This window comes from Rana temporaria, chromosome 3, assembly GCF_905171775.1.
Source record: "Rana temporaria chromosome 3, aRanTem1.1, whole genome shotgun sequence".
Classification (NCBI taxonomy): domain Eukaryota; kingdom Metazoa; phylum Chordata; class Amphibia; order Anura; family Ranidae; genus Rana; species Rana temporaria.
The window spans coordinates 379262097-379288714 of NC_053491.1; the positions used below are offsets into that span (position 1 = coordinate 379262097).

Consider the following 26618-nt stretch of genomic DNA (forward strand, 5'->3'; position numbering starts at 1 on the left):
GCATATTGTTTCCACCTCCATGTTTGAGGGTGGGGATGGTGTTCTTGGGGTCATAGGCAGCATTCCTCATAAGGGCCTGTACATGTGCTTTCTTAAAGGGGGACGTTATAGGCGCTGCAGGATTTCAGTCCTTCACGGAGTAGTGTGTCACCAATTGTTTTCTTGGCGACTATGGTCCCAGCTGCCTTGAGATCATTGACCAGATTCTCCTGTGTAGTTCTGGGACAATTCCTCACCCTTCTCATTTAAACTCCATGAAGTGAGATCTTACATGGAGCCCCAGACCGTGCAAAACTGAAAGTCATTTTGTCTTTCTTCCATTTGCTAATAAAAATCGCACCAACTGTTGTCACCCTCTCACCAAGCTGCTTGGCGATGGTCTCGTAGCCCATTCCAGCCTTACGTAGGTCTAACAATCTTGTCACCGACATCCTTGGACAGCTTTTTGGTGTTGGCCATGGAGGAGAGATTGGAAATCTGATCGATTGCTTCTGTGGACAGGTGTCTTTTAAACAGGTAACAAGCTGAGATTAGGAGCACTCTCTTTAAGAGAGTGCTTCTAATCTCAGCTCTAACCTGTATATAAGACACCTGGGAGACAGAAATCTTGCCGATAGGGGATCGAATACCCTTTCCACTCATTAAAATGCAAATCAATTTATAACTTTTTTTAAATCAGTTTTTCAGGATAATTTTGTTACTCTCTCACTGACATAAACCTGAACTTTCCCATTTGGGTGAACTTCTATTTTAATTTACAGCTTCCTGTAACAGTGCATTTGAACACAGAGGTCTTTCCACTAATGACGAAGAGACAACAAATAGTTTTTTTCCCAGTTGATCGGGTTGGTGCATATTTACAAAGCAAGCAGAACTTTCACAATTTCCTTTATTTATATATGGATACTTCATTTATGTACACAAATCAACATTTAAGCCCCTTCTATACAGCCCGGAGCCAGCATAAAAAAATGGTTTTCTTCCAATCGTGCACTGAGAACTCAGTCCGATAAGATGGACGCGCACAATAAATAAAATAAATAGCGTCCACACCACTCATGTCACGTATGAGAGAGATTCCCATCAGTATTAAATACATTACAGTCTGAGCTTAGGAACTTCTCATCCTCAGAGTCATCTTCTTCCTCGTCCACATCAGTAAGTGGTGCTGTGGTGGGGCCTTTGCAGATCTTCAGATGTCGTGTGAGGTGGTATTTGGTGAGAAAGGCCTTGGAGCACTTCTCGCATACATAGTCCCTCTTCCCTTCATGGGAATTCAGGTGTTTCTTCAGGCGGTTGGTCCTGCAGAACTGCTTGTCGCATTTTGGGCACTTTATCTGGCGGTCACTGGTAGAGGTAGAAAAGGGGATAAAATATAATATCTAGTATACTGTGACAAATATAGAAGCTACACCTTATGCCCACTTACAACTCATGTCTCCATCTAGTGGTCAAACCTGGAATTTTTCCGATTGAGGATTATTTTTAGGAATGAAGTGCTGTTATATATATTTGTATATAATTGTACACACTCTTGATCTATTGTAGTCTGTGTTTAAAGAGCTGTACTTCACTTTTTTTTTTAATGCATCACATATCCGTCCAGTTCACTTAAATTGCCATACTTCAACTATTGCTGCAACAAACCCACAGCTAGTTAGGCCTGAGAAAGTGATGATTTACTCCTAAAAACACCACCATAGCAACTAGAAGCAGTGAGCTCTTCTGTTTAGAGATGCACTGAGGAGACTATGTCTGCTACTTAGTTTGCCATCACAGGCTCGAACGGGTTCTAAAGAGAAAGTCTAAGGCCCCTTTCACACTGGGGCGTTTTTCGAGCGAAGCCTCATCTGCAATCCCAATGTGCTGGTAAAGCACCGCTAAGACCCTAATGGTTTAGGGCGTTTTTGCAGTGCCTCAGTGGGAAAGGGCAAGGCGTTTTTACAGCGCTTTTAATTCATTTCAATGGAGACGTATTTGGAGCGTTTCTTTTCAGTGCCCAAAAGCTGCTTGCAGGAATCAGTGTGAAAGGGTCCATTGAGATGCATGGAGAGCGTTTTATGTAAAAACGCTCCAGTGTGAAAGGGGTCTTACAGTTGGAACTACTACACCAAAGCCCCACTACCAGCCACAGTGTGCAAGCCACAGCTGTCTGTAAAAACATTCTGTATTTAATGCAGTAGAGCCACATGTCCTTGTCTGTTCTTTTATTGGTATAAATAATAGGATAACAACCAATCTACTTCAAGAAACAATGTTATTACATCAGTATCATACAGATCCCAGAAAATTGGAACGTTGTATAAAATCTACATAAAAACAGAATGCAATGATTTATAAATCTCATAAACCCATATTGTATTCACAATAGAAAAAAAAAAAAAAACATTAAATGAGTAAATGGACCATTTTAAGAGAAAAGGGGAAGGCAATTTGGAAATTGATGGCAGCAAGATGTTGCAAAAAAGTTGGGACGGGGAAACAAAAAGCTGGCAAAGTACAACCCCAGTTTTGAAAAAGTTGGCAAGGGGCCACGTTTACCACGGTTTAGCATCCCCACTTCCTTTTAACACTCAAAATCTGGGAACTGAGACCAATTGCTGGAGTTTTGGGGCAAAAACGTTGTCCAATTGTAGCCTGAGCATATGTTGCTCTAAAACCTGGATATATCTTTCAACATTGATGGTGCCTTTCTAAATTTGCAAGCTGCCAATTCCATACCCACTAATGCTCCCCGATACCATCAGAGATGCAGACCTTTGAACTGAGCGTTGACAACAATCCGGAAAGTCCCTCTCCTCTTTAGTCCAGAAAACACATTTGCCAAAAATAGTTTTACATTTTGATTCGTCTGACCACAGAAGTTTTCCACTTTGCAACAGACCATTTTAAATGGCTTCTGGCCTAGAGAAGAAGATGGATCATGTTCAGATATGGCTTCCTCCCGGCATAATAGACCTTACCTTGCATTTTTGGATGGCACAGCGAACAGTGTTTACAGAAAGCGATTTCTGGAAATATATCTGAGCCCATGCAGTGATGTCCATCACATAATCATGCCTGTTTTTATAGTGTTGTCTGAGGGTATGAGGAGCACAAACATCCAATATTGCATTACAGCCTTGTCATTTGCACATAGAGATTTCTCCAGATTCTCAGAGTCTTGATATTATGTACTGTAGATAATATATTTAAAGTCTTTGTAATTTTATGTTGAGGAACATTATTCTGAAATTGTCCAACAATTTTTAGATGCAGCTTTTCAGATTGGTGAGCCTCTGCTCATCTTTACTTTCAAACTTGTTGCAAATATCCCCAACTAGGTAAAAAATGCTCTACCTCCTTAGTACCACTTTGCCAGCTTTTTCCTGCCCTGTCCAAACTTTTTTGAGACGTGTTGCTGCCATTTCAAAATGACCTTATTTTTTTTTCTTAACCACTTTGCATGCAGGCAAATTCTGACACTTCGCTCCTACATATAAAAATCATAATTGTTTGCTAGAAAATTACATAGAACCCCCAAACATATATTTTTTTTTTAGCAGAGACCATAGAGAATACAATGGCGGTCATTGCAAAATCCCTTGTAATAGGAATAAGCACGACAGGTCCTCTTTACAGCGAGATATGGGGTCAATAAGACACTACATCTCACCTCTAAGGCTGGGAAGCCCAAAATCCAAAAAAATAAACAAACCGATCTCGGCTTCCCAGTCGAGGCAGCACAGTTTTTTTTAATGCAGAAGCCGAGCGCGAGGTCATAACATTGCGCCCAGCCTCAGACGATCATAGAGACTTCGGCGACCATCTGGTACACCGGAAGTCTCTATGGTCAACATCTGGGGCCGGCGGATCCGTTCTCCCACTCACTGTAGAAGCACCGGAGGGTGGGGGGCGTCCCCTCTCGCTTCCCGTAAGAATGATCAAGCGGTGTCGAGAGCAAGATCGTTCTTATGGTGTAGGGAATTGCCGGCTGAAAACGGCAATATCTGAATAATGCCTGTAGCTGCAGGCATCATTCAGATATACCCCCAGAAAGTCAAGGACGTCATATAACGGCCTGGGGGCACCAAGTGGTTAAAATTGTCAATTTTCTCAGTTAAATCTTTGGATGTGTTTGATTGTGAATACAATATGGGTTTATGAGCTTTGCAAATCATTGCATTGTTTTTATGTAGATTTTACACAGTTTTTGGAATTGGGGGTTGTATCTGTGATATGACATGCCTATTGAGTGCCGCCTTCAAAAAAATCAATATGAAGCTGTTCAAGCAGCAGAGTGATGTGGCTACTCACCAGGTGTGAATGAGCACATGCTGTTTGAGGTCCTGCCTCCTCATAAACATCTTCTCACAGAAGTCACACTTCAGGTTCTTCTCACCCGTGTGGGTCACCATGTGTGAGGCCAAGTGAGCTTTCTGCGTAAACAATTTGTCACAAAGATTGCAGCGATGATTCTTCTGTCCTGCGGGAAGAGTCAGGCAGCTGGCATTAAAACGGGTCCAATAGTTCTATTTTTAGCTATAGAAAAATAAAATTAGATGACATGTTCCAGGCCAAAAACTGAATGGAAACGAATGCAGGCTGCCAATGCGGATTTCTAACAATGCTAGCTGCCTGGCTGTCACCATAAATCAACATTGTCAGCGCACCTCTCAGGCAGCCCGGTAACATGCAGATTAGGAGCGAGTTATCAACTATCAGTTCTCAAACTGATCAGCAATCACTGCATTTGTATTTCCCAGTGTTTTTTTTTTTTTTACTTTTTTTAAAACAGTTTTACATTCTTTGAAGTGTATGTAAAGCAAATACATTTTAGTTCTGGGTAGAGTAGGGAAGGCCGATTTATTATTTTACACTGCATCTCATTAGGGAGAGTTCCTGGCAGAGAGTAGCCTTCTTGGTCATTGCAGGAACAGTGTCCCCATTGCAAGATTTCCCCTTGTTTGTTTTGTAGACAGCTTTAAAATCTTTAAATTCTCACTTTTTCTTCCAGTGATAATGGTCCCCAGGACCAATAGAGCTTGAATCTTCCTGGCAGGGACATGGACAGCAATGAAAGCATGACAGAGGCCCCAACACTCCCTCAGTCTATCTAAAACTAAAAAGGAAAACAAATAAATGGCTATTCATATTTGATAACCATTTAAAAAAAAGGGATGATAAAGTCTTTTTTTTAGTTTTAGCTAAAAATAACAAACGTGTTATCACCTGCTCTGTGCAGTGGTTTTGCACAGAGCAGCCCATAGCCTCCTCTTCTCGGGTCCCACTTCTGTCTCTCTCTCCCCCCCCCTCCTGTTGAGTGTCCCCACAGCAAGCAGCTTGCTAAAGGGGCGCTCGAACCAAGCGAAAGCTCCATGTGTCCATTCAGCCACAGGCCGGCCTTGCCCTCTTTCGTTATTGGCCAACTGACAGCAGTGGGGGGCCAATGGCGCCACGCTGTCGTCTCAGCCAATGAAGGGGGGGGGGGGGGGGGGGAGTGCTGGGCAGCCAAGACACTCCTGCAACATCGCTGGAACTAGATGGACCTCAGGTAAGTATTGGAGGGGGGGGGGGGGGGGAGGCTGCTGCACACAGGTTTTTTATCTTAATGCATGAAGATTAAAAAAAAACTGGACTTTACAACCACTTTAAATATTTTTCAATGAACATTTAAGAGGTTGTAAAGGTAAAACATTTTTTCCCTAAATGGCTTTCTTTACCTTAGTGCAGTCCTCCTTCACTTACCTCATCCTTCCATTTTGCTTTTAAATGTCCTTATTTCTTCTGAGAAATCCTCACTTCCTGTTCTTCTGTCTGCAACTCCACACAGTAATGCAAGGCTTTCTCCCTGGTGTGGAGTGTCGTGCTCGCCCCCTCCCTTGAGGGGGGAAGCAGGAGAGTCAGGACGCCCACTAACACACAGCTCCTTTCTCTATCTGCAACATAGAGAGCGTCCTGACTCCCCTGTAGTCCAAGGGAGGGGGCAAGCACGACACTCCACACCAGGGAGAAAGCCTTGTATTACTGTGTGGAGTTACAGACAGAAGAACAGGAAGTGAGGATTTCTCAGAAGAAATAAGGACATTTAAAAGCAAAATTGAAGGAAGGATTAGGTAAGTGAAGGAGGACCGCACCAAGGTAAAATGAAGCCATTTAGGATTTTTTTTTTTTTACCTTTACAACCCCTTTAAGAAATCACAAAGGATTCCTAAAGTACTGACGCATAGCCACCTAGCATAGGAAAGAGCTCAGGTGGGGCTTACCTGTGTGTATACGGAGATGAGTGCGCAGGTTGCTTGGGTCACTGAAGGCTTTGCTGCAGAACTCACATTTGTGGGGTTTCATGCCCATGTGCCCCATGTAGTGTACATTGAGCTTGGAGGATGAAGAAAAGGAGCGCGGACATACTGAGCACTTCCACTTGCGTTCTTTGCTAGGGGTCAATGCTTGGCTGGTGTCCTCACTGCTCAGGGTCTCACTGGTGAGGTGACTGTTCACATGACTGTTCAGGTGAGCCTTGAATTCTGCGTATGAGAAGCACTCCTTCCCACAGTGACACAGCAGCACCTCTGGCTGCTCAGGCAAACCTGTCAAATGAACAGACATAAAACACATTGTTCTAAATTAAATCCCATACAGTGCAATACCACCTGAAACATTATTCCAGTTTGATGGACCCGAGTCTGCCTCCACCCCCAAAAACAGGCAGCAGTGGGACTTTCCATATTTATTCTAACATAGTTCCCACATATCACTGTGGAGTATAAACTAGAGGAAATATTGTATGAAAGCTGGAATAATGGTGGAATCGTCCCGCTTATAGCTTGGTCGGACCCCAACAAGATTTAATCTGTCCCCACTCCAGCTAAAACAGGATTTATAGATTCTTCCCTCTGGCTCTGTCCAGATGTTGAGGCAAATCTCTGGGTAAGCTCTGTTAGAGCTTAAACTGGTTATAAATGCTTAATGCTTTTTTTTTAGCTTAAAGAAGAATTCCGTTTGAAATTTTTTCTACTGCAGTTGCTGAATTAAAAAAAAGACACTTACCTGTCCAGGGTGCCCGCGATGTCCACACCCAAAGCTGACCCGTTCCTCGGCTCCGGGTGGAAGCACTGGCATCTTAAGTAAGAGAATCAGGAAGTGCAGCCTTGCGGCTACACAGCCCGTTTCCCTACTGCGCATTTGCAAGTCGCGCTGTGTGTTCCGACTGGTCCCTGCTGTCTTCTGGGACTTGTGTGTCTCCCAGAAAACAGCGGGGGGTAACGGAGGAGGGGCCATACATGTCGTAGATTGCCACCAATCCTGCGGCAATCTTCCGCCGGACGTGGAGCAAATCCCTTTACTTGACAGGCATCTACACCCCCCCCCCCTAAAGGTGCCAAATGTGACACTGGAGGGGGAGGAACCGAATAAGCACAAGTTCCATTTCCAGGCAGAACTCTGCTTTAACTACTTGCCGACCATGCGCCACAGTTATACTGCGGCAGGTTGCGCAAATCGCCATAGGTGTACATTGGGCTCGTACACAGTGAGCTGTGGTCTCCTATTGAGCATTAGGGAGCCAATCAGCGGGTCTGGCAGACTTAATGTCGGCCGACCACCCACAATCCTTACCCACAGTGACAGAACGGGGACCTCTCCAAATAAGCAAATACCATGTCCTTAAGTGGTTAAAACAGGGTTAATGACCTTCTGTACTCCAGTTGACAAGTGTTCCGGCCTGACAATTGGCTGTGAAGGCCTATGCAATACAACCTTGGGGGGAGATCTCTACCAGACCTGATAACACTGGGTGTTTCCGAGAATACTCCCTGAACAGTGGTGGACCAGTCTTGGCATTAAAAAATTTGAATGCTACTTCACTTTGCGATTCAAGGCTATACATTCCCCCTACCCAGCTGCTGAGAGTAGTCCCGGCTGTAATAGAAGAGCAGTTCGTCCTGGGCGGGGATATCCTGGGAGGTGCAAAAATAGATTTTTCCGTTGTGAGGGTAAGCCACCAGATTCTGCTCCTCCGGGTTCCTGGTGAAACAAACAGAACCCGACGTTGAGGGTTTCTGCATAAAGATTCCATCTCCATCAACAGGATTTGCTATATCCCTCCATACCTTGCCTTCCGGACAAACATCATCCAGTTACATTCATTCTCGTCTGTCGTTATGATGCAGAACTCCATCACATGGTTGTTATACATCTGAGAACAGAAGAGTGTTTAAGAAACCCCATGAAACCAATCACTTTAAAAAACAAACTTTAGGGCCGGTTCACTCTAGTGTGCTGTGCGATATTGCATGCGATTCGCACTGCAAATCAAATGCAATGTCCATGCAATGTGATTTCAGTCATACAGATAGTATGGCTGAAATTGCATCCGGACTAAAAACTCGCACAGGACCCTTTTTTTCGGTCCGCACCAGAATCGGATCCTATGGGTGTTCACACCTATGCGATCCGATTCATGTCCGAACTCACAGTGCGATATGCGAGCTGAAATGGAAGTGTCACTAATGTATTGACACTCCCCAGCAGTTCGCATATGGCAGTGTTCCCGCATCGCACTAGTGTGAACCCGGCCTTAAAGTCAAACTCCAGCTGAAACATTGCATTTTTTTGGATAGAACAGAAGGTCTTACAGCAATTTCCCCTCACTTCCTATCAGTACAGGAAATTGTGAAATCTCTCCAATGGTAAATAGAGAAAAAACACTATTTTAGTAGGGGGGAAAAAAGGGTTAAAACCTCTGATAAATGTTTTTTATTGCTGTGTGCGCCATTCTGTCCCAGTGATAGCAGCTTCTCCCCTTCCTATCATTTTTTTGCCTCATCACAGATACAGGAAGGTAAAACTCCTCAATAGGGTACAGAAAGTAAAAACCTGCAAAATTCTTAACTTCTTACAAGTTTATTCAAAGCTAATAAATGATTTAGCTCAACTAGGACTTGAGTTTTGATTCAGAAACATATTAACCTGTCTCCATTTTAAAGGCCAAGTTCACCTTAAGCAACAGGTTACATCCTATATTCAGGCGTAGCAAACAAAATGCTATGGAAACGCATGCTAAACATGCAGAGCTTATTTCAGATACCTTCCAGATGTGATTGGCAGATTTGTCAGTCCATTCTGCAACCTCCAAGGACTGACTCTCTTGTCCTATTAAGGGGCCAAAGCAAGTTCTGACTGGAATATTTTCCTGGGTCCACACTCCTAAAAGTAAAAATAGAAGGTTAACCAAACAGACTATAGCTGAGGTTTAAATTATCTTCACTTTCTTCCATGAGTATAAAGCAGAATCAAAAGCATGCTTTAACTACTTGGGACTAATGACGGCCACAAGGTGACTCTACAGGGCCGGGAGGGCGTCATATGACGTCCTCTGGCTGCTGGGGGGGGGGGGGGGGGATCATGCTCGTGCGTGCCTGCCATTGGCAGTCACAGAGCCAGGGACGTGGATCTCTGTGTGTAAACGCAGAGATCCACGTCCTGTCAGGGAGAGGAGATCGATGCTGTGTCCCTTGTACATAGGGACACCCATCGGTCACCTCCCCCAGTCAGTCCCCTCTCCCCACAGTAAGAATCACCTAGAAGGGTACACATTTAACCCCTTGATCGCCCCCTAGTGTTAACCCCTTCCCTGCCAGTCACATTTATACAGTAATCAGTGCAGTTTTATAGCACTGTTCGCTGTATAAATGTGAATGGTCTCAAAAATGTGTCAAAAGTATCCGATGTGTCCGCCATAATGTCGCAGTCCTGACAAAAATCGCAGATAACCGCCATTACTAGCAAAAAAAATAAATTCATAATTCTATCCCCTATTTTATAGGCGCTATAACTTTTGCGCAAACCAATCACTATACGCTTATTGCGATTTTTTTTAAACAAAAATATGAAGAATAATACATAATCAGCCTAAACTGAGGGGGGAAAAAAAAAGGGTTTTTTTTCCCCCTTTTTTTTTTTTTAAATGGCATATTTACTATAGGAAAAAGTAAAAAAAATAGGATTTTTGTACTCACCGTAAAATCCATTTCTCCGAGTTCATAGACGGACACAGCCTTCTTTGACATTAGGGTTATGCTTCTTCCTACCAGGAGAGTTTAGGCAGAATTTAACAGCACTTAAAGTGTTAAAACCTTTCCTTTGTGCCGCTCCTCCCAGGGGGCGTGGCTCCCCCAGGCATAACCCACACCCTGCTCTAGGAGCCTCAGTCCGTAACAAGCAGTACAAACCAAGGAGGGGTGGGTGCTGTGTCCCTCTATGAACTCAGAGAAATGGATTTTACGGTGAGTACAAAAATCCTATTTTCTCTTCCGTTCATAGACGGACACAGCCTTCTTTGACATTAGGGACGTCCCCAAGCAGTGTCAAAAAAATGCGAGGGATGTGAAAATAACACAGCAAACCAGGTTACACCCCAAACAAAAACCGGAGTTGCTCAACGGAGAAACTCCAAACATAAACTGCCGCCCGTAACACCTGCGGCTGAAGGAGGCATCAAAAGATGCACACACATCCACCTCGTAAAACTTTGAAAAAAGCGTGGATCGACGACCAGGATGCATCCTAACACCGCTGTAACACAGAGGCATGATGCCGGAAAGCCCAAGAGGCCGCGATCGCCCTGGTCGAATGCGCCATAAGCCAAAAGGGGGGCGCACGCCCCTTTAGGGCATAGGCCTGAAGCACAATCTGTCGGAACCACCTAGGAACGGTGGCCGACGAGACCGCCAGGCCCTCTTGTACGGCCAGTCAACGACACGAACAGTGAGTCCGACTTCCGGAACGGAACCGTAACATATAAGTACACCCGTAGGGCCCAAACCACATCCAGAGGATGCAAAGTGGCCTCCTCCTGGCATTTCGGCCGAGGACATAAGGATGGAAGAACAATGTCCACCACAATGTGAAAAGCCGAAACGACCTTAGGGAGAAAAAACGGCTGCGGCCGCTGCACCACCTCATCCTCACGGATGACCAAGTAGGGAGCCTTGCAAGACAAGGCTGCCAGTTCAGACAGACACACGTCTGATCGAGGTAATCGCTACCAGAAATAAAATCACCCTTTGTGACAACAAAAAACCTCCCGAATGTCCTCAAAGGGAGCATCCCGAAGCACCGAAAGGACTAAATTCAAGTCCCATGGGGGTAATGGAGGGCGCACCGGAGGGGCCACCTGCCAGACCCCCTGACACAACGTACGCACCCAGTAGTGCGACGCCAAGGGTCGCTGCAAGTAAGAACAGCCAGAGCAGAAATCTGGCTCCTAACCGTACTTAAGGCGAGAGCCCGAACCACTCCCTGCTGTAAAGACAGCAGAACCCTGTACACCACGTATGTACAAGGGTGCCATTTCATCTCCTCACACACAGAGATGTAGGCCTTCCATGTATGATGAGAAATCCTATGTGAGGTAGACTTCCGTGCACGCAGCACGGTAGAGACCACCGAGCCCAATAGGCCTCGGTCCTTCAGCCCCTGGCTCTCAACAGCCACGCCGCTAAAGCCGGTGGCTGTGAAACAGGGTGGAAGATCGGACCCTGTAACAGAAGATCAACTCCCAGGGGAAGACGCTAGGGGGCGTCTGCCACCAGACGCACCAGGTCCGCGTACCAGGAGCGACGCGGCCAATCTGGGGGCAATCAGGATTGATAGAATCCCTACAGCTTCCACTCTGCGCAGAAGGCGAGGAAGAAGCTTCCGAGGAGGGAAGGTGTAAATTAGGCGAAAGTGACCCCAAGGAGCCACCAACGCGCCTGACGCGTCCGCCCACGGGTCCTTAAACCTGGCCACGAACCGTGGCACCTACCGATAGAGACGGGACGCTAGAAGGTCCACGTCCGGAGTGCCCCACTTTCGGCACAGACCCCGAAACACCTGCGGGTGGAGAGACCACTCCCCTTGGCCCAGTGTAGTGCGACTTAGGAGGTCAGCCAGCCAATTCCGTACTCCCGGAATGTACCCGGCCGATAGAGCTGGAACGGACCCTTCGGCCCACCGAAAAGATGTGCGCGACCCCCGTCGCTACAACAGAACTCTGTGTGCCTCCCTGATGATCAACCTACGCCACGGCGTCATCGGACAGGATCCTGACCTGTCGGCCCTGTGGATCCAGGGACCACCTGGCAAGGCAAAGCTTGATTGCTCGGAGCTCCAGAACTTTGATCAGTAGGCAGGACTCCACCTGAGTCCAGTGCCCCTGGGCTAACTGGGTGCCCCAAGCGCCCCTCCCCAAACGGAGAGGCTGGCATCAGTCGTGACCACTGTCCAGTGGCCTGCAGAAAAACGACTTTCCGGCCCGAAGCACCGGAAAACGCCAGCCACCACACCAGGGGAGACATGATCAGATGACTCAATTGAATCTGGTAATCCAGAGATGACAGAAGCCAGTCCCATCGTGACAGCAATTCCCTCCGTAGTACCCTGGCGTGGAATTGGACATACGGAACCGCCTCGAAAGAGGCCACCAACGGGCCCAGAACCTTCCTGCAGAATCGCAGAGATGACCGCTTCTGGGTCGGCAACTGCTGCACAGCAGATAGCAGAGTCTGAAGTTTTTCCGTTAGGAGAAAAACACTCCCGCCCCTGCGGAATCCAGGACTAGTGCCAGGTATTCCAGTCCCTGAGACGGAATCAACCCTGATTTCAGGACAATCCAGAAACCAGCCGGACTCTTGGAGAGCCTGACACGTGATAGACACGGCTCCACCAATGCAGAGCTCGTAGGAGAATGTCGTCCAGACCTCCCATAACAACCCCGCGCTGTCACAGCCGGGCCAGTATCGGGACGAGCACCTTGGCGAAAACCCGCCGAATGGGAAGGACACCAATTGAAATTGTTCCCCCCCGACCGCAAAGCACAGAGTCTCTGGTGCTTTGAGGATATGCGAACATGCAGGTACACGTTCATGACATCCATGGATGCCAGAAAATCCCCCTGATGGAGTGCCGCTATTACCAAGCAAATCGACACCACCTGAAAGTTTGCACCTTGACAAAACAAACGAGGGACTTGAGGCCCAGGATTGACCGGGCCCCATCCTCCGTGGGGACACAAACAGAATGGAGTAAAACCCCTGAGACCGTTCCAACGAGGGAACTGGCACAATCACTCCCCTGACCAGAAGATCCTGGACAGCCCCTGACAGAGCCAACCGGAGGAGGCCAGAGGGAAAAAACCTGTTTGGCAGACAAGAGAGAAACTCAATCTTGTACCCCAAGGAAACCACTTCGCAACCCCAACGGTCGGAGAGGAGAGACCTCCACCGAGCCACGAATGTGCGAAGCCAGTCTCCCACCCGAGACACGGGCGGGAGCAGACCTTCAGGCGGAAGCAGGTATGTCCGCAGACTTGTTAGGCATGCAGAATCAGGTGCGCTGCTACCCCGCGGCGGGGGATTTAAGCACCATGTAGACCTATCCCCACCGCACAGGGCGGGCGAAAAAGCGCTTGGAGGTAGTCAAGGAGGGTCCTTGCACAGGGCGAGGTCCCTAGCCCTTCCCAGACTGTGGGAACAGCATGCGCTTACCACCCGTGGCATCCTCAATGATGCCATTCAAGTCCCAAAGGTACCGTTCACCCTTAAAGGCCATCACCAAGGCCTCCTTAGAGGACTAGTCCGCAGACCAACCCTTCAGCCACACAAGGCGGCGCAGAACCACTGTATAGACGGAAGCCCCGGATCGTATCCATGGCCGCCTCGCAGAGAAATTTCTGACCCTGAACCAATTGTTCAGCCAGGTCCCTAGAGGACTCGGAAGCGTCCCCTCTTCCAGCTCCTGCAGCAGGAGCTTCGCCCTTTCAGTCGGGGCCTGAACAGGGCCCTGGCCAGAGCCGGCCTCACCGCCGAACCCACCACCGTGAATAGGGAGCGGGCCACGGCCTCCACTTTCCTATCAGCGGGATCCTGAAATGCAGGAGCCCCTTCCACAGGCAACGTGGTGGCCCTGCCCAGTCTGGACACAGGGGGGTCCACTGGCGGAGGAGAGACCTACTGTTTGTTTTTTAAAGTCCCCCTCAAGGGGGTAACGGGTTGCAAAGTTTTTTTGACAAACTCTTTGCGGTGCATCCCATTCCTTGTATAACATATTGTCCAAATAAGGAACACAAGGAAACACTTCAACGGTGCGTGGCGGTCTGCAGAACCCCAAAAGGTACTGACACGGAGGTGTCTCCGCCACATCCTCAAATTTTAGAGTCTCACGCACCGCAGAAACAAGAGCTCAAACAATTCTTGCCAGCAACTGACTCTGCAGCAGTCATCCTCACTATCCATAAGGGTTAAGCCCGCAGCCTCTGACATAACAGAACCAGAAAAAACAGCGATTCTGTGTCAGAGACATCCCCAGAAGCAGGCTCAGGGAGGGGGCGCTTTTTACCCCCCATCCGGGCACTAGCTGCTTCAAATCTGGCAAGAAACCCAGGACAGCCAACATAACAGATGTGGCAGGGGAAGGGGCGTTAAGGGTTAACTCAGGCATAGCTGGAGAGGGAGACCTGGCTCAGGTTCCATAGTGTCAGCGCTGAATCACCCACCCTGCAAGGCAGGACAAAAAAAAAACCCACTGGTCACCTCCTTGCTGCTATTGCAGAGTATTGGGGCCCCTGGTACTCACCACCCCACCCAGCTGCAGAGAGCTGAAAACCTGAGGTGTGCTCTGATATGCTGGCTGTGATGTGTCTGTCACCTCAGGGAAGAATCACAGCGTTTCACAGCACTAAAACTGTCACAAGAGACCAAGAGATTTCCAAGATGGCCACCGTCTGAGGTAAAAATCACCTCATATAACACAGCAGCACCCCCCAGAGTAACAACACAGTCCCCCAACAACACACGGGCCCCGGTGGTAATAAAGAAAACCCAGGAGGCCCCCCTTCACAGCCACTACCCAGTCAGGGGAAGGAGGGAGAGGAAGGGGAGAGAGGAAAGCAGGGCGGACCCTCAGTCAACCTCCCCAGGGAAAACACCAGCCAGACCACTTACCTGAGTAAGGGGCCACTACTTTCCCTGTCTCCTGTGACTACCCGGCTGGAGGTATCCCAGACAGAACCAAAGTCCGTAAACGGCATGGCTGTCGGCCAGACACACTGTGACAAAGCCATACAGACCAGTCATGTGTGTGCCCTAGAACCGAAGTTCCCCGGCCGCCCCTGTAGCAACGGGGCCTGTCGCAGATGTCCCAAAGCTGAGCTAAGGGCCGGCACACGCTCGATGGCCGAACATGGGGGGACTACAAGAGTCAAGACCCAGCCTGTCACCCAGTCGGCTGGTGATAGAAGAATCACAAGATTCAAAAATGCAGGAACAAAATAATAAAAGCGAGAAAAAAAAAAAAAAAAAAAAAAAAAAACATTGCAAGAAAAAAACCCCCAGAGTACAGGGACTCCAGAAGTGCCCGACTCCTCTCCTTAGGCAGAAAAAGACTGAGGCTCCTAGAGCAGGGTGTGGGTTATGCCTGGGGAAGCCACGCCCCCTGGGAGGAGCGGCATGAAGGAAAGGTTTTAACACCTTAAGTGCTGTTAAATTCTGCCTAAACTCTCCTGGTAGGAAGGAGCATAACCCAAATGTCAAAGAAGGCTGTGTCCGTCTATGAACGGAAGAGAAATAGTGTTTTTTTCAAAATTGTCGCTTTATTTTTGTTTATAGCGTAAAAAACAAAAACCGCAGAGGTGATCAAATACCGCCAAAAGAAAGCTCTATTAGTGGGGAAAAAAGAACGTAAATTTTGTTTGGGAGCCACGTCGCACGACGCAATTGTCATTCAAAGCGCAACGGTGCTGAAAGCGGAAATTTTCGCCTGGGCAGGAAGGGGGTATATGTGCCCAGTAAGCAAGTGGTTAATGAGAGATTGCCACTTTGCCCATTCACATCCTTACCTATTTCTGCCCCCGTCACCGACTGCCTCAGGATCAGTTGCTTGGGAAGGGACAGGCGAGCCCGGCTCTCAATGGGGCTGTCGGGAATAAAGGTGACTGGCCCATGATCTGGGCAGTCTGAGGGATATGCCCGGTTACACAGTGTACACCCTGCAAGAAAAAATATTTTGCTTATGGTCACGTCTGGCAAAAGGTTGGATATATAAAGAGCTGTAACTATAACCCTGTAACTATTTTCATGATCCAATTGACCCCAGTGAGGGAAAAAAAATCCTTCCTGAACCCCCATGATGCAATTGGAAATTTCCTGTCGTTACCTCTAAATATTAAAATCCAGTTTAATTTTGTACATTTAGAAAACCATCCAGCTATTGAGCTGGCCAGAACCAGTTCTTGAGGGAGTCTATTCCATATGTTCACAGCTCTTGCTGTGAAGAAGCCTTTCCATATGTGAAGGTTATATAATTTTCCTCCAGATGTAGTGCCCCTCCAGTGGTACCATGCCTGTCAATAAAGAGTCTCTAAAAAAATTGAAACACTGGCTTAGATAAAACAGAGCTCAACTCTGATGATCAGTGGGTGCAAGCCACCTGGTCCTGGGGCTTTATTCACCATTATTTTGTCTAAATGTTTCTGAACCATCTGAATTTCAAGCCAATGTGAATCATCTGGTGCCAATTCAATACCATCTCCATTGGGGCTTGAGCCTCTCCATTCTCTTTTGTATACACAGAGCTGAAGAAGGCATTTAATAAACAAACATGCTCTATGTCGTCTGTAACCAACCAAAAATTTAGTAAAGGGCCTACCTGCTTAGTCCTGATCTTTCTACTGTTGATATACTTGAATTTTTGGGGGGTTTGTCCTACTCTTTTGCAACCTGTCGCTTGGTTTCAATTTTTGAAGCCTTGATTTTCCTTTTACATATTCGCTTATATTCTTTGAAATTTTCAAATTATTCGTGTTCCTTCGTTTATATCTTTTTAAAAGCATTTTACTTATTTACAGCTTTAACTTTGGCCATGAGCTACGTAGGTTTTATTTTTAGCCTTTTAAACTTATTGTCCATGGGAAAATGTTTTATCATAGATTTGAAGACTTCGCATTTCTGTTTTGTGTTCATCAATGCCAATATTCCCTCCCAGTCTAAGACTTGGAGAGCAGCCCTCATCCTTAGAAAATGTGTGCTCTTAAAGTTAAGTGTTTTTCTCTTTCCAGGATGCTTTTGTTGTTTACAGCCAACATTAAATGAAACCAAGTAATGGTCACTGCTACCCAGATATTCCCTTATATGAACATTAGTAATCTCCACATTGTTTGAGATTTACAGGTCTAGCAGAGCATTTCTAGTAGGGGTTTCTATGAACTGTACCATAAAATTGTCTTGTAATAGGTTTATAAAATTTCCGCTCTTTACGGTTCCGGCATTGCCATTACCCCAAGCAATTTCCTGGTAGCTAAAACACCCCATTATCTGTTCCAGCCTTTGCAGGCCTTTCCATCTGTGCAAGGAGCCGAGTCTCCACCTCCTCAAACACTGGGTGGTCTATAGAAAACTCCAATAATTAACTTTGAAGCACATCATAGCCCTCTTCTCTTCTGGGGAGGTTAAATTACTCTCTATGCTGGCCCAACTACTCCACACCTCCTTGTCCCTTTCTACACAATCTTCTATCACAATTATATTTATAGCTAAACATTCTATTTGAAACCCACTCACAAATTGTAAAAAGGGTGGCCACGTTTTCCTTGTTGGAGTTTGAGTCGATATGCAAGGACGACGGGACGAAAGTCAGATTGCCAGCATCGACATGCCCGCCTGCCAGTGATACTTCATGTGTGATGGAAGACACGGTTACTGGCTCCAAGCTGATGGCACCCCCGTGTAGTGAAACTGAGGTTAAAGAGGAGAGCGGATGCGAGGTAGAAAGCGCCACGCTGACAGGGTTACTGTTCAAGGCCACAGTGTGGATAGCATCGCTGAGTGAGTTTTCCGTCATTCTGGACCGAGCCCCCATATGGTGCTCGCTCTCCATGACCACGGGAAGCTCCAGTGATCCGCTGTGTAATGGCAGGACCCCAGCATGGCCCACAGCGTCCGGAGGTAGGTTGGCCTCAACAGTGAGAGACTCGTGGGAGCGTGACACACTGGAGATCTGCGAGTGCTCCCCGGTCACACTTTCGATGGTCAGTTCCTCCGTTATCCGTTCAGTAGTGATGGGACTATTCACCCGGGACACGTTGTCCATACTGATCCCAGCATCCAGCGCCACCTCGTGCCCATCGCTGGGGTGTAAGCTCTGGCTGGAATGTCCACCCACTGTCCTGTCCAGAGACACCATTCCTGTCTCCAGCCCGACAGAGCCACCGGACTGGTATGGATCTAGGGATGTAGAGTTGTTGGATACCGTAAGGCCTCCATTACCATCAACAGTTAAAGAGCTTGGGTGTATGTATTGAGGAGGAGGGCGGTCTGCTAAATATGACAAGATTCCTGGAAAACAGAAAAAAAAAAGAAGGACGACAGAAAAAAAAGAACAGAACAGGATCTTAAAAACGGTGTAACACAAAATCTCAGTAAAACAGCAAATTAGACATAAATTAAGGTTAAAATAAAAAAAGAACAAAAACTATGATGCAGTCTGTCACGAGCATTTACACCGTTCAGCCGTTTGGAGACACCATCTGATTCTCCCGTCACCATGTCCTGTTTGCAGGTGCCAAGGGATGCAGTTCGACTAATAGAAAAGCCTTTGCATATGCTTGTTTGTGAGTAGTATTATTGCTTTTATACTTTTGATAAAAACTTTTATATTGGTAATGCACTAGGTCGGTGCGCCCTCCTCCTCTTTTTCTCTCTAGTTGTATGAATACCTATTGTTCCGACGAGGGCTGCAAGATTCTAAACTTTGCCTTAATCGAAAAGTGTGGACCACCTGTGTCTAGCGAAACACCGGAGCGCAAGGAGATTCATGTTTTATTGACTAGCATTTACACAGCAGTTTATTTTGGAGTTTCCCCAATAACAGTTTAATTACCTGCTGACCCTGCCAGCAGATTCATTATTTTTCTTCTCCTTGAAACAGACTAAGCTACCCAGAAAAGTCCCATGCTCAGCTGCTCAATGGTCAAAGCAGCTGAGCAGTCAACCTGCAGGCAGCACTGACTGCAGCAAAGCAGATGACAGCAAAGCTGCTTGTAATTCATAGAAGGGCGATAATGCTGCACACTGAAAGCAGGGGGGTCACGCTTTAAAAAAAAAATAAAACCCGGGGGAGCAGAATCAACAGGTTTTTATAAAATATTTACACAAACCAAAATAAAAAAAAAGCCATTCAAAACCACATTTGGCAAATGGGCGTTATTTACACCGCTTCATATACTTTAGAATTTGAATAGCTAGTCGCCCCAAATAATAACACTTTGGTTATTGGTGGATATTCTAGGGCAGGGCTCGACAAATCCCGGGCGCCAGGTCGCCATGGCGACTAGAAATGGTGTCCTGGCGACTTGGCTTGAGCTGGCGCCATCTGGTGGTGAGCCGTTGGTATTACAAGTTATTACCACCAGATGTGTGAGCTGGTGCCATCTGGTGGTGGCCGTTGGTATTACAAGTTAAACAGCAATTCTAATGTAATTTTTCACTATTTTCACTGCCATCTTCTTCCCTCTAATTAGAACCCCAAACATTATATATATTTTTTATCCTAACACCCTAGAGAATAAAATGGCAATCGTTGCAATACTTTGTCACGCCGTATTTGCACAGCGGTCTTACAAGCGCACTTTTTTGGGAAAAAATTACACTTTTTTTAATTAAAAAATAAGACAAGAGTAAAGTTATCCCCATTTCTTTTAATATCATGAAAGATAATGTTACGCCGAGTAAATTCATACCCAACATGTCACGCTTCAAAATTGCGTCCGCTCGTAGAATGCCGACAAACTTTTATCCTTTAAAATCTTCATAGGCGACGTTTAAAAAAATCTACAGGTTGCATGTTTTGAGTTACACAGGAGGACTAGGGCTAGAATTATTGCTCTCGCTCTACCAATCGCAGCGATACCTCACATGTGTGGTTTGAACACCGTTTACATATGCAGGCGCTGCTCACGTATGTGTTCGCTTCTGCACGCAAGCTCGTCGGGACGGGGTGTGTTTTCTGGCTCCTAACTTTTTTAGCTGGCTCCTAGATTCCAAGCAAATTTGTCAACCCCTGTTCTAGGGTTATACAGTGCCTTGAAAAAGTATTCATACGCCCTCATTTTCCACATTTTGTCATGTTACAATCAAAAAACGTAAATGTATTTTATTGGGATTTTATGTGATAGACCAACAAAGTGGCACATAATTGTGAAGTGGAAAGAAAATGAAAAAAAGTTTAAAAGCCATTTATACAAATAAATATCTGAAAAGTGTGACATGCGTTTGTATTCAGCCCCCCTGAGTCAATACTTTGAAGAACCTCCTTTCACTGCAATTGCAGCTAAAAGTATTTTTGGGGATGTCTCCACCAGCTTTAACATCTAGCGAGTGACATTTTTGCCCATTCTTCTTTGCAAAATAGCTCAGTCTCTGTCAGATTTGATGGAGAGTGTCTGAACAGCAATTTTCAATTCTTGTCACAGATTCTCAATTTGATTTAGGTCTGAACTTTGACTGGGCCATTCCAACACATGAATATTCTTTGATCTAAACCATTCCATTGTAGCTCTGGCTGTACGTTTAGGGTCGTTATCCTGCTGGAAGGTGAACCTCCATTCCAGTCTCAAGTCTTTTGCAGATTCTAACAGGTTTTCTTCTAAGATTGCCCTGTATTTAGCTCCATCCATCTTCCCAGCTTCCATGTCCCTGCTGAAGAAAAGCATCCCCACAACAGGATGCTGCCATCACCATGTTTCACAGTGGGGATAGTGTGTTCAGGGTGATGTGCAGTGTTAGTTTTCTACCACACATGGTTTTGCTTTTAGGCCAAAAAGTTAAACGTTTTGTCTCATCCGTCTAGAGCAGTGTTTTTCAACTCCAGTCCTCAAGGCGCCCCAACAGGTCATGTTTTCAGGATTTTCTTTAGATGAAACGGCTGAAGTGATTACTAAGGCAGTGAAACTGATCAAATCACCTGTGCAAAATAATGGAAAGCCTGAAAACATGACCTGTTGGTGCGCCTTGAGGACTGGAGTTGAAAAACACTGGTCTAGAGCACCTTCTTCCACAGGTTTGCTGTGTCCCCCACATGGCTTCTCGCAAGCGGGACTTCTTATGGCTTTATTTCATCAATGGCTTTTTTCTTGCCACTCTTCCATAAAGGCCAGATTTGTGGAGTGCACAACTAATAGTTGTCCTGTGGACACACCTGAGCTGTGGATCTCTGCATCTCCTCCATAGCTACCATGGGCCCTTTGACTGCTTCTCCGATTAATGCTCACCTTGCCTGGCCTGTCGGTTTAGGTGGGTGGCCATGTCTTGGGAGGTTTGCCGTTGTGCCATGCTCTATTTTCAGATGATGAATTGAACAGTGCTCTGCGAGATGTTCACAGCTTGTTTATTTAGAACCTAATCCTGCTTTAAAATTTTCCTCAACTTCATCTCTGACCTACCTGGTGTGTTCCTTGGCCTTCATAATACTGTTTGTTCTCCAAGACAGTGTTTCTCAACTCCAGTCCTTAAGGCACTCCAACAGGTCATGTTTTCAGGATTTCCCTCAGATGAAACGGCTGTGGTAATTACCAAAGGCAGTGAAACTGATCAAATCACCTATGCTAAATAATGGAAAGTCTGAAAACATGACCTGTTGGGGCGCCTTGTTGAGTGGAGTTGAGAAACACTGCTCTAAGAAACCTCTGAGGACTTCACAGAACAGCTATTTGGAAACCAAGATTACACACAGGTGGACTCTATTTACTAATTAGGTGACTTCTGAAGGCAATTGGTTCCACTAGACTTTAGTTAGAGGTATCAGAGTAAAGGGGGCTGAATACAAATGCACGCCACAATTTTCACATATTTGCAAAAAAGAATTGAAAACCATTTATCATTTTCCTTCCACTTCACAAATTATGTGCCACTTTGTGTTGGTCTATCACATAAAATATATTTACATTTTTGATTGTAACATGAAAAAAGTCGGAAAATTTCAAGGGGTATGAATACTTTTTCAAGGCACTGTATATCCTATTCTTACAGCAGCCCAGAGCACTCTTCTCTCCTATCTCAGCAGTCTTCTTATCTCCAATGAGCTCTGGAAGGGGGAACCCTGAGCTGCTGAGTAGGGATGAGCTCTGGCGTGTTCGCTCACTCCACGTGCAGAGCCCATCCAGGAAGTCAGCACGGCGCTGCGCTTACAGGTAGTGAGACATTGTCATGATGCGTGGCTGCAGAGATCAGGAAATGTCTGCCAGTCACTGCCTGCGATTAGCGCAGCGCTGTGCCGACTTCCTGGCGGGCTCTGCATGTGACGTGTGCAAACACGCCGGAGCTCATCCCTACTGCTGAGCAACCACAGGAAGAGCAGAGCAGGGGCATTGAGCCATTAGGTCACTTCTGGGAGGAGGGAGCAAGTAGAGTCCAGTAAAAACACAACTTTAGTACTTTTGCTGAAAACTTTGAGGATAAATTGCTCCAGAGTGCCTGCAGCTTACAGAAATCTTGTTTTAATCACTTGCCAACCTGGTATGTCATTGCGATTCAAGTGATTATACCAGGATGATGCTTGTAGCTGCAGGCATTATCCAGGTACCATTTTATTTTAGAGACAATGGTTGGCTTTCTTGTAAAAGCAATCCTAGTGGCCAAATAGCTTCTGGATTGCTTTTACCAGCAGGAGTGGACATTCTCCACCTACCGCTGCTTTACCGGGATCTTCTGTCCAATGTGGAGTCCCGGTTGACCAGCCAGCGCTTCTGACTGGATCGACTTTGTTCAGCTCTGGGCTACAGTAACCCGGAAGCAATGACATCACTAAAACCCAGATGTGAATGGCACCATTTTCAAAAATCAAAAGCATGCAAAACACACTGATCTTGGTGTGATTAAATGCTTTTAAGGGCAGAGGAGGTAGCTGGGGTCTTCTAGACCTCAAATCTCTCCATAAAAAATAGTAACCGTCACATGCCTATTGCTGTCACAAAGGACATTTACATTCCTTGTGACAGCAATAAAAAAAAGAAAGAAATGGAGCAACAGTGTAAAAAAAATAAATGCAAGTGCTTCTGTCCCCCCATGCTCATACATAAAGGCAAGCACACGCATCAGTCCCGCACGCATGCACACAGCGATCGTCCCACACGTGAGGTATCAATGCGAACATCAGATCATGGACAGTAGATTTATACAGGAGGTCTGGTCCTAGAATTAAAGTGCACAGCATACGCAATTTTAAAGTATGACAGGTTTGGTAGCGATTTACTCGACGTAACATCTTGTACAAACAAATTGGGTTATGTATTGTGCTTGTTTTGCATTAAAATTCTAAAAAGTTGTTTTTCCAAAAAATTGCGTTTGAAAAAATAGCAAAACCCAACAATTTATTCGATAGGGCCTCTACTTTAAAAATAAAATGAGTTTGGGGGGGGGGGGGGGGGGGGGGGGTGCTAGGAAATTTGCTAGCAAAAAAAAAAAAAGATACCGATTGTTGCAAGTAAACAAAAAGTGCCAGAAAAATGCACACCAAAATGTCCACAAGCTTTACTTTAAAATCCAAGCGCAGTAATAGAAAAAAAATAAAAAAAAAAGCTGTGTAGTCCACCCTATCCAGCCATTATTATCTTCCCTTTTGACTATAAAAAGTGAATAGGCTAGTAGGGAGCCAAGGTGAAGTAGTTCATGGGCAAGAAGAGATCTGAAAGGAGTGGCACTAGTTAGAGCAAGAATCACATGGTGTAGTTTTACCAACAGCCTTGAAATTTGTATGCAGTAACCAAAGAAAATCAAAATATCAATATACGCTACCAGGCAGTATGTGGCGGAAGTAGCTACTTTCAAGATGCGGATATGGCGGGGGTGGCAAGGTGTAATTTCTCTCCTGGAGTCCACACATTACGCCTCTCTCTCCGATGCCCATAGGAAGCATGACAGAAAGGGCAGAAGGAAGGGAGCTCAGAGATGGACCAATGTTGGGAATGGCCACCGGCAGACCTGTACAACAGAAAACAAAATCAATGCTATGAATAACCACTTGTTTTGAAGGCCAATCCTAATTAGTTAATTTGGTGTTTACTAGTGGGATGTGCTTCTCCATGGCATCTTCTCTGCCCCTCCCACAACACATAACAAAAAGGTGTAACCATCTGGTAGTTGGATATTGCTTTAGGTCATTAATGTTTCAAAACAAAAGCATGACACAATCCTTTGGGCTGCTGCTGAACATACCACCGCTGGAGTACAAGGGTTAGAAGACACCAGCAAGTATTCCATTGCTAGGGAACGACATAAATGGAAAACTCAGCCAATAAGTTTACCACTATTCGATCAGTGCAAAGAACAACTATGGTTTTTAAAAAAAAAAACACAACAACATCAACTAGATCTCGACTGCAAAAGGTGACTAAATGGATCAAAAGTACCTGCCACACATTAATACTGACATTAAGTATGCATATACCTTCCCTGGTTCTTTAATATACCCCTTTCTCAGTCCCTGTGATTTTATCATCAAGTCTCTGTGCTTCTCTATTTAATTCAGGCAGATAATGGCTGGTGGGAGGGGCTGTACAGTGGGAGGGGCTGTACATAGATTTCTGAACATATAACCGCACCCTGCCTCCATACACATTTTCAATCACTCACTCTCAACCTTGATGCCAGCAGTGGGCTGGCTCTTGGGAGTTTTGAAAAATCAAAATACCTTAATGGGTGAATTTTAGTCTGGAGGAGTGGGCATTCCTAGGCAGGCTGCATTTGCATGCACACCGTCCTAGGTAATGCCCATGTGTTATGCTAAGCCTCCATGATTGAAAGAACTGAAATCCAATGATTAAGGCTGGATTCACACCTTTTTTGTGCTTTTTGCAGATTTGCACTACAGAACGTCTTCCATAGGAAACCATGGACTGTAGTGCAAATCTGCAAAATGCTATAAGCACTAAAAATGCATAGGTGTGAATCCAGCCTTAAAAGTGGTGGGCCAGGGACAGTCAGGCTGGAGAGGAAGGGGGCTAGATGCTGCTGGACATCCTCCAGCCAGGAAATAATGCCTATACACAACTAAAAGTAAAGCTGAAAAATCATCAAATTTGTGTAAATTAGGGAGAAAATAAATAAAACTGCCACCAATGGTTTATCTATTATCTTTAAGGTAAGGATGATGGTACATTGACCCATGTATTCATAAACTGAATGAAACTGCGTCAAAATGGCCATGTGTGGCCAGCAAAAGTATTAGTGTCTCACACCCTTTCAATATCTACCTCTAATACGTCTCTTGCAAGACAGCACTCTACCTCTTGTCTCTTGCAAGGCAGCACTCTCTTGTAATGATGCCTCTCTTCTGTAACAGACAGCCATAAAAGCGAATCTTAGACAGGGTTGCACGTATAAACTCTGCAGGTCAGGTTAGGAAATGGGTTTAGAAGAAGTTGTGGGTGCAGAGCTAGTCCAGATCTACAGTAATAGATCTATCAAGCCGCTACCACTGATCACACATTCAGAAAAAGGCAAGCAAACATACTGTTTCAGCATGGATAGCAGACATTTATTTATGAGTGGCGTGAAAAGGACCACAGCCCCAATTCCGTTCCCCCCCCCCCCCCCCCCCCCCCCCCCCCCCCCCCCCCCCCCCCCCCCCCCCCCGTACCTGATGTAGTAAGAGCATTGTGTGGCGGGGAAGCTGAGAGTCCAAGGTGGTTTCCTGAGACAGGCAGAGAATTGGCAACTGAGGAGGCGGTAAGCTGGTCCATGCCCACAGCACTCAGATTCAACTCATTCATTCTGCAGCAGAAAAAAAAAAATACATTCCCATTATTTTTCTTTCTTTTCAATTATTTTTATTGGGTTAGGTCATAAAGAGAAAACAAAGTTACAGCAACACACAACAGACATTAAATTGTCATCAATAAGTGCAAAATTACATTTATTTACTTATTACACAAGAACCACCATATAGAGCAGGGATATGCAATTATCGGACCTTCAGATGTTGCAAAACTACAAGTTCCATCATGCCTCTGGGTGTCAGGCTTGTGGCTGTCAGAGTCTTGCTATGCCTCATGGGACTTTTAGTTCTGCAACAGCTGGAGGCCCGCTAATTGCATATCGCTGATATAGAGCATCATTTGACAACCACATCCATGGTACTATTTTGGCTTTGGTGCCGCCTTCACACTCCAAGCACCCCTTAATGGGAACTAACTGTGCCTCGGAGTGCAAAGCCGCACCCTCTAAGATGTTTTAACCATGTCCATATTGTTGATTGAGTTAGTATAACGTATTTTTCAACTGACAACTCATAACACAAATAAAATCCAAAAAAAAAAAAACAACCAGCAAGATGTACCAGACAAATATGTGAAGGACTGTTAATATTCCACTATCTGTCACTTGGGTAATTCGCTATCCATAAATCCCAACAAGGTTTGAATTTAAATAAATGATGGTTCCTCATAGCAAAGTACTTTTCATATACATACTGTTTAACTCTGGATATGACTTCAGAAACATTAGGGGCATCTAAGGATTTTCATTTTGTAGTAATAGTTAATTTTGCCGCTATCAAAATGTGAGTAACCACAGGTCTGTAGGTACCAAGTGTATTCCTATGCTCAATAA

At 45.7% G+C, this 26618-nt stretch overlaps 1 protein-coding gene across 6 annotated transcripts in view; it reads right to left on the minus strand.

Annotated features, from left to right (window-relative positions):
• Window positions 1-871: 871 nt before the first annotated feature.
• The window catches only part of PRDM4 (PR/SET domain 4), a 37307-nt gene continuing 11560 nt past the window's right edge, over window positions 872-26618 (minus strand). For all 6 annotated transcript variants that reach the window (XM_040345646.1, XM_040345649.1, XM_040345648.1 and 3 more), the window contains 10 exons: window positions 25648-25781; window positions 23805-23990; window positions 17577-18350; window positions 15857-16006; window positions 9068-9186; window positions 8091-8176; window positions 7877-8004; window positions 6246-6569; window positions 4297-4465; window positions 872-1347 (listed from right to left, as the gene is read on the minus strand). In XM_040345646.1, the coding sequence (XP_040201580.1) occupies window positions 1062-1347; window positions 4297-4465; window positions 6246-6569; window positions 7877-8004; window positions 8091-8176; window positions 9068-9186; window positions 15857-16006; window positions 17577-18350; window positions 23805-23990; window positions 25648-25780 (2355 nt within the window). In that variant the 5' untranslated portion in view covers window position 25781 and the 3' untranslated portion in view covers window positions 872-1061. The remainder of the gene's footprint in view (window positions 1348-4296; window positions 4466-6245; window positions 6570-7876; window positions 8005-8090; window positions 8177-9067; window positions 9187-15856; window positions 16007-17576; window positions 18351-23804; window positions 23991-25647; window positions 25782-26618) is intronic.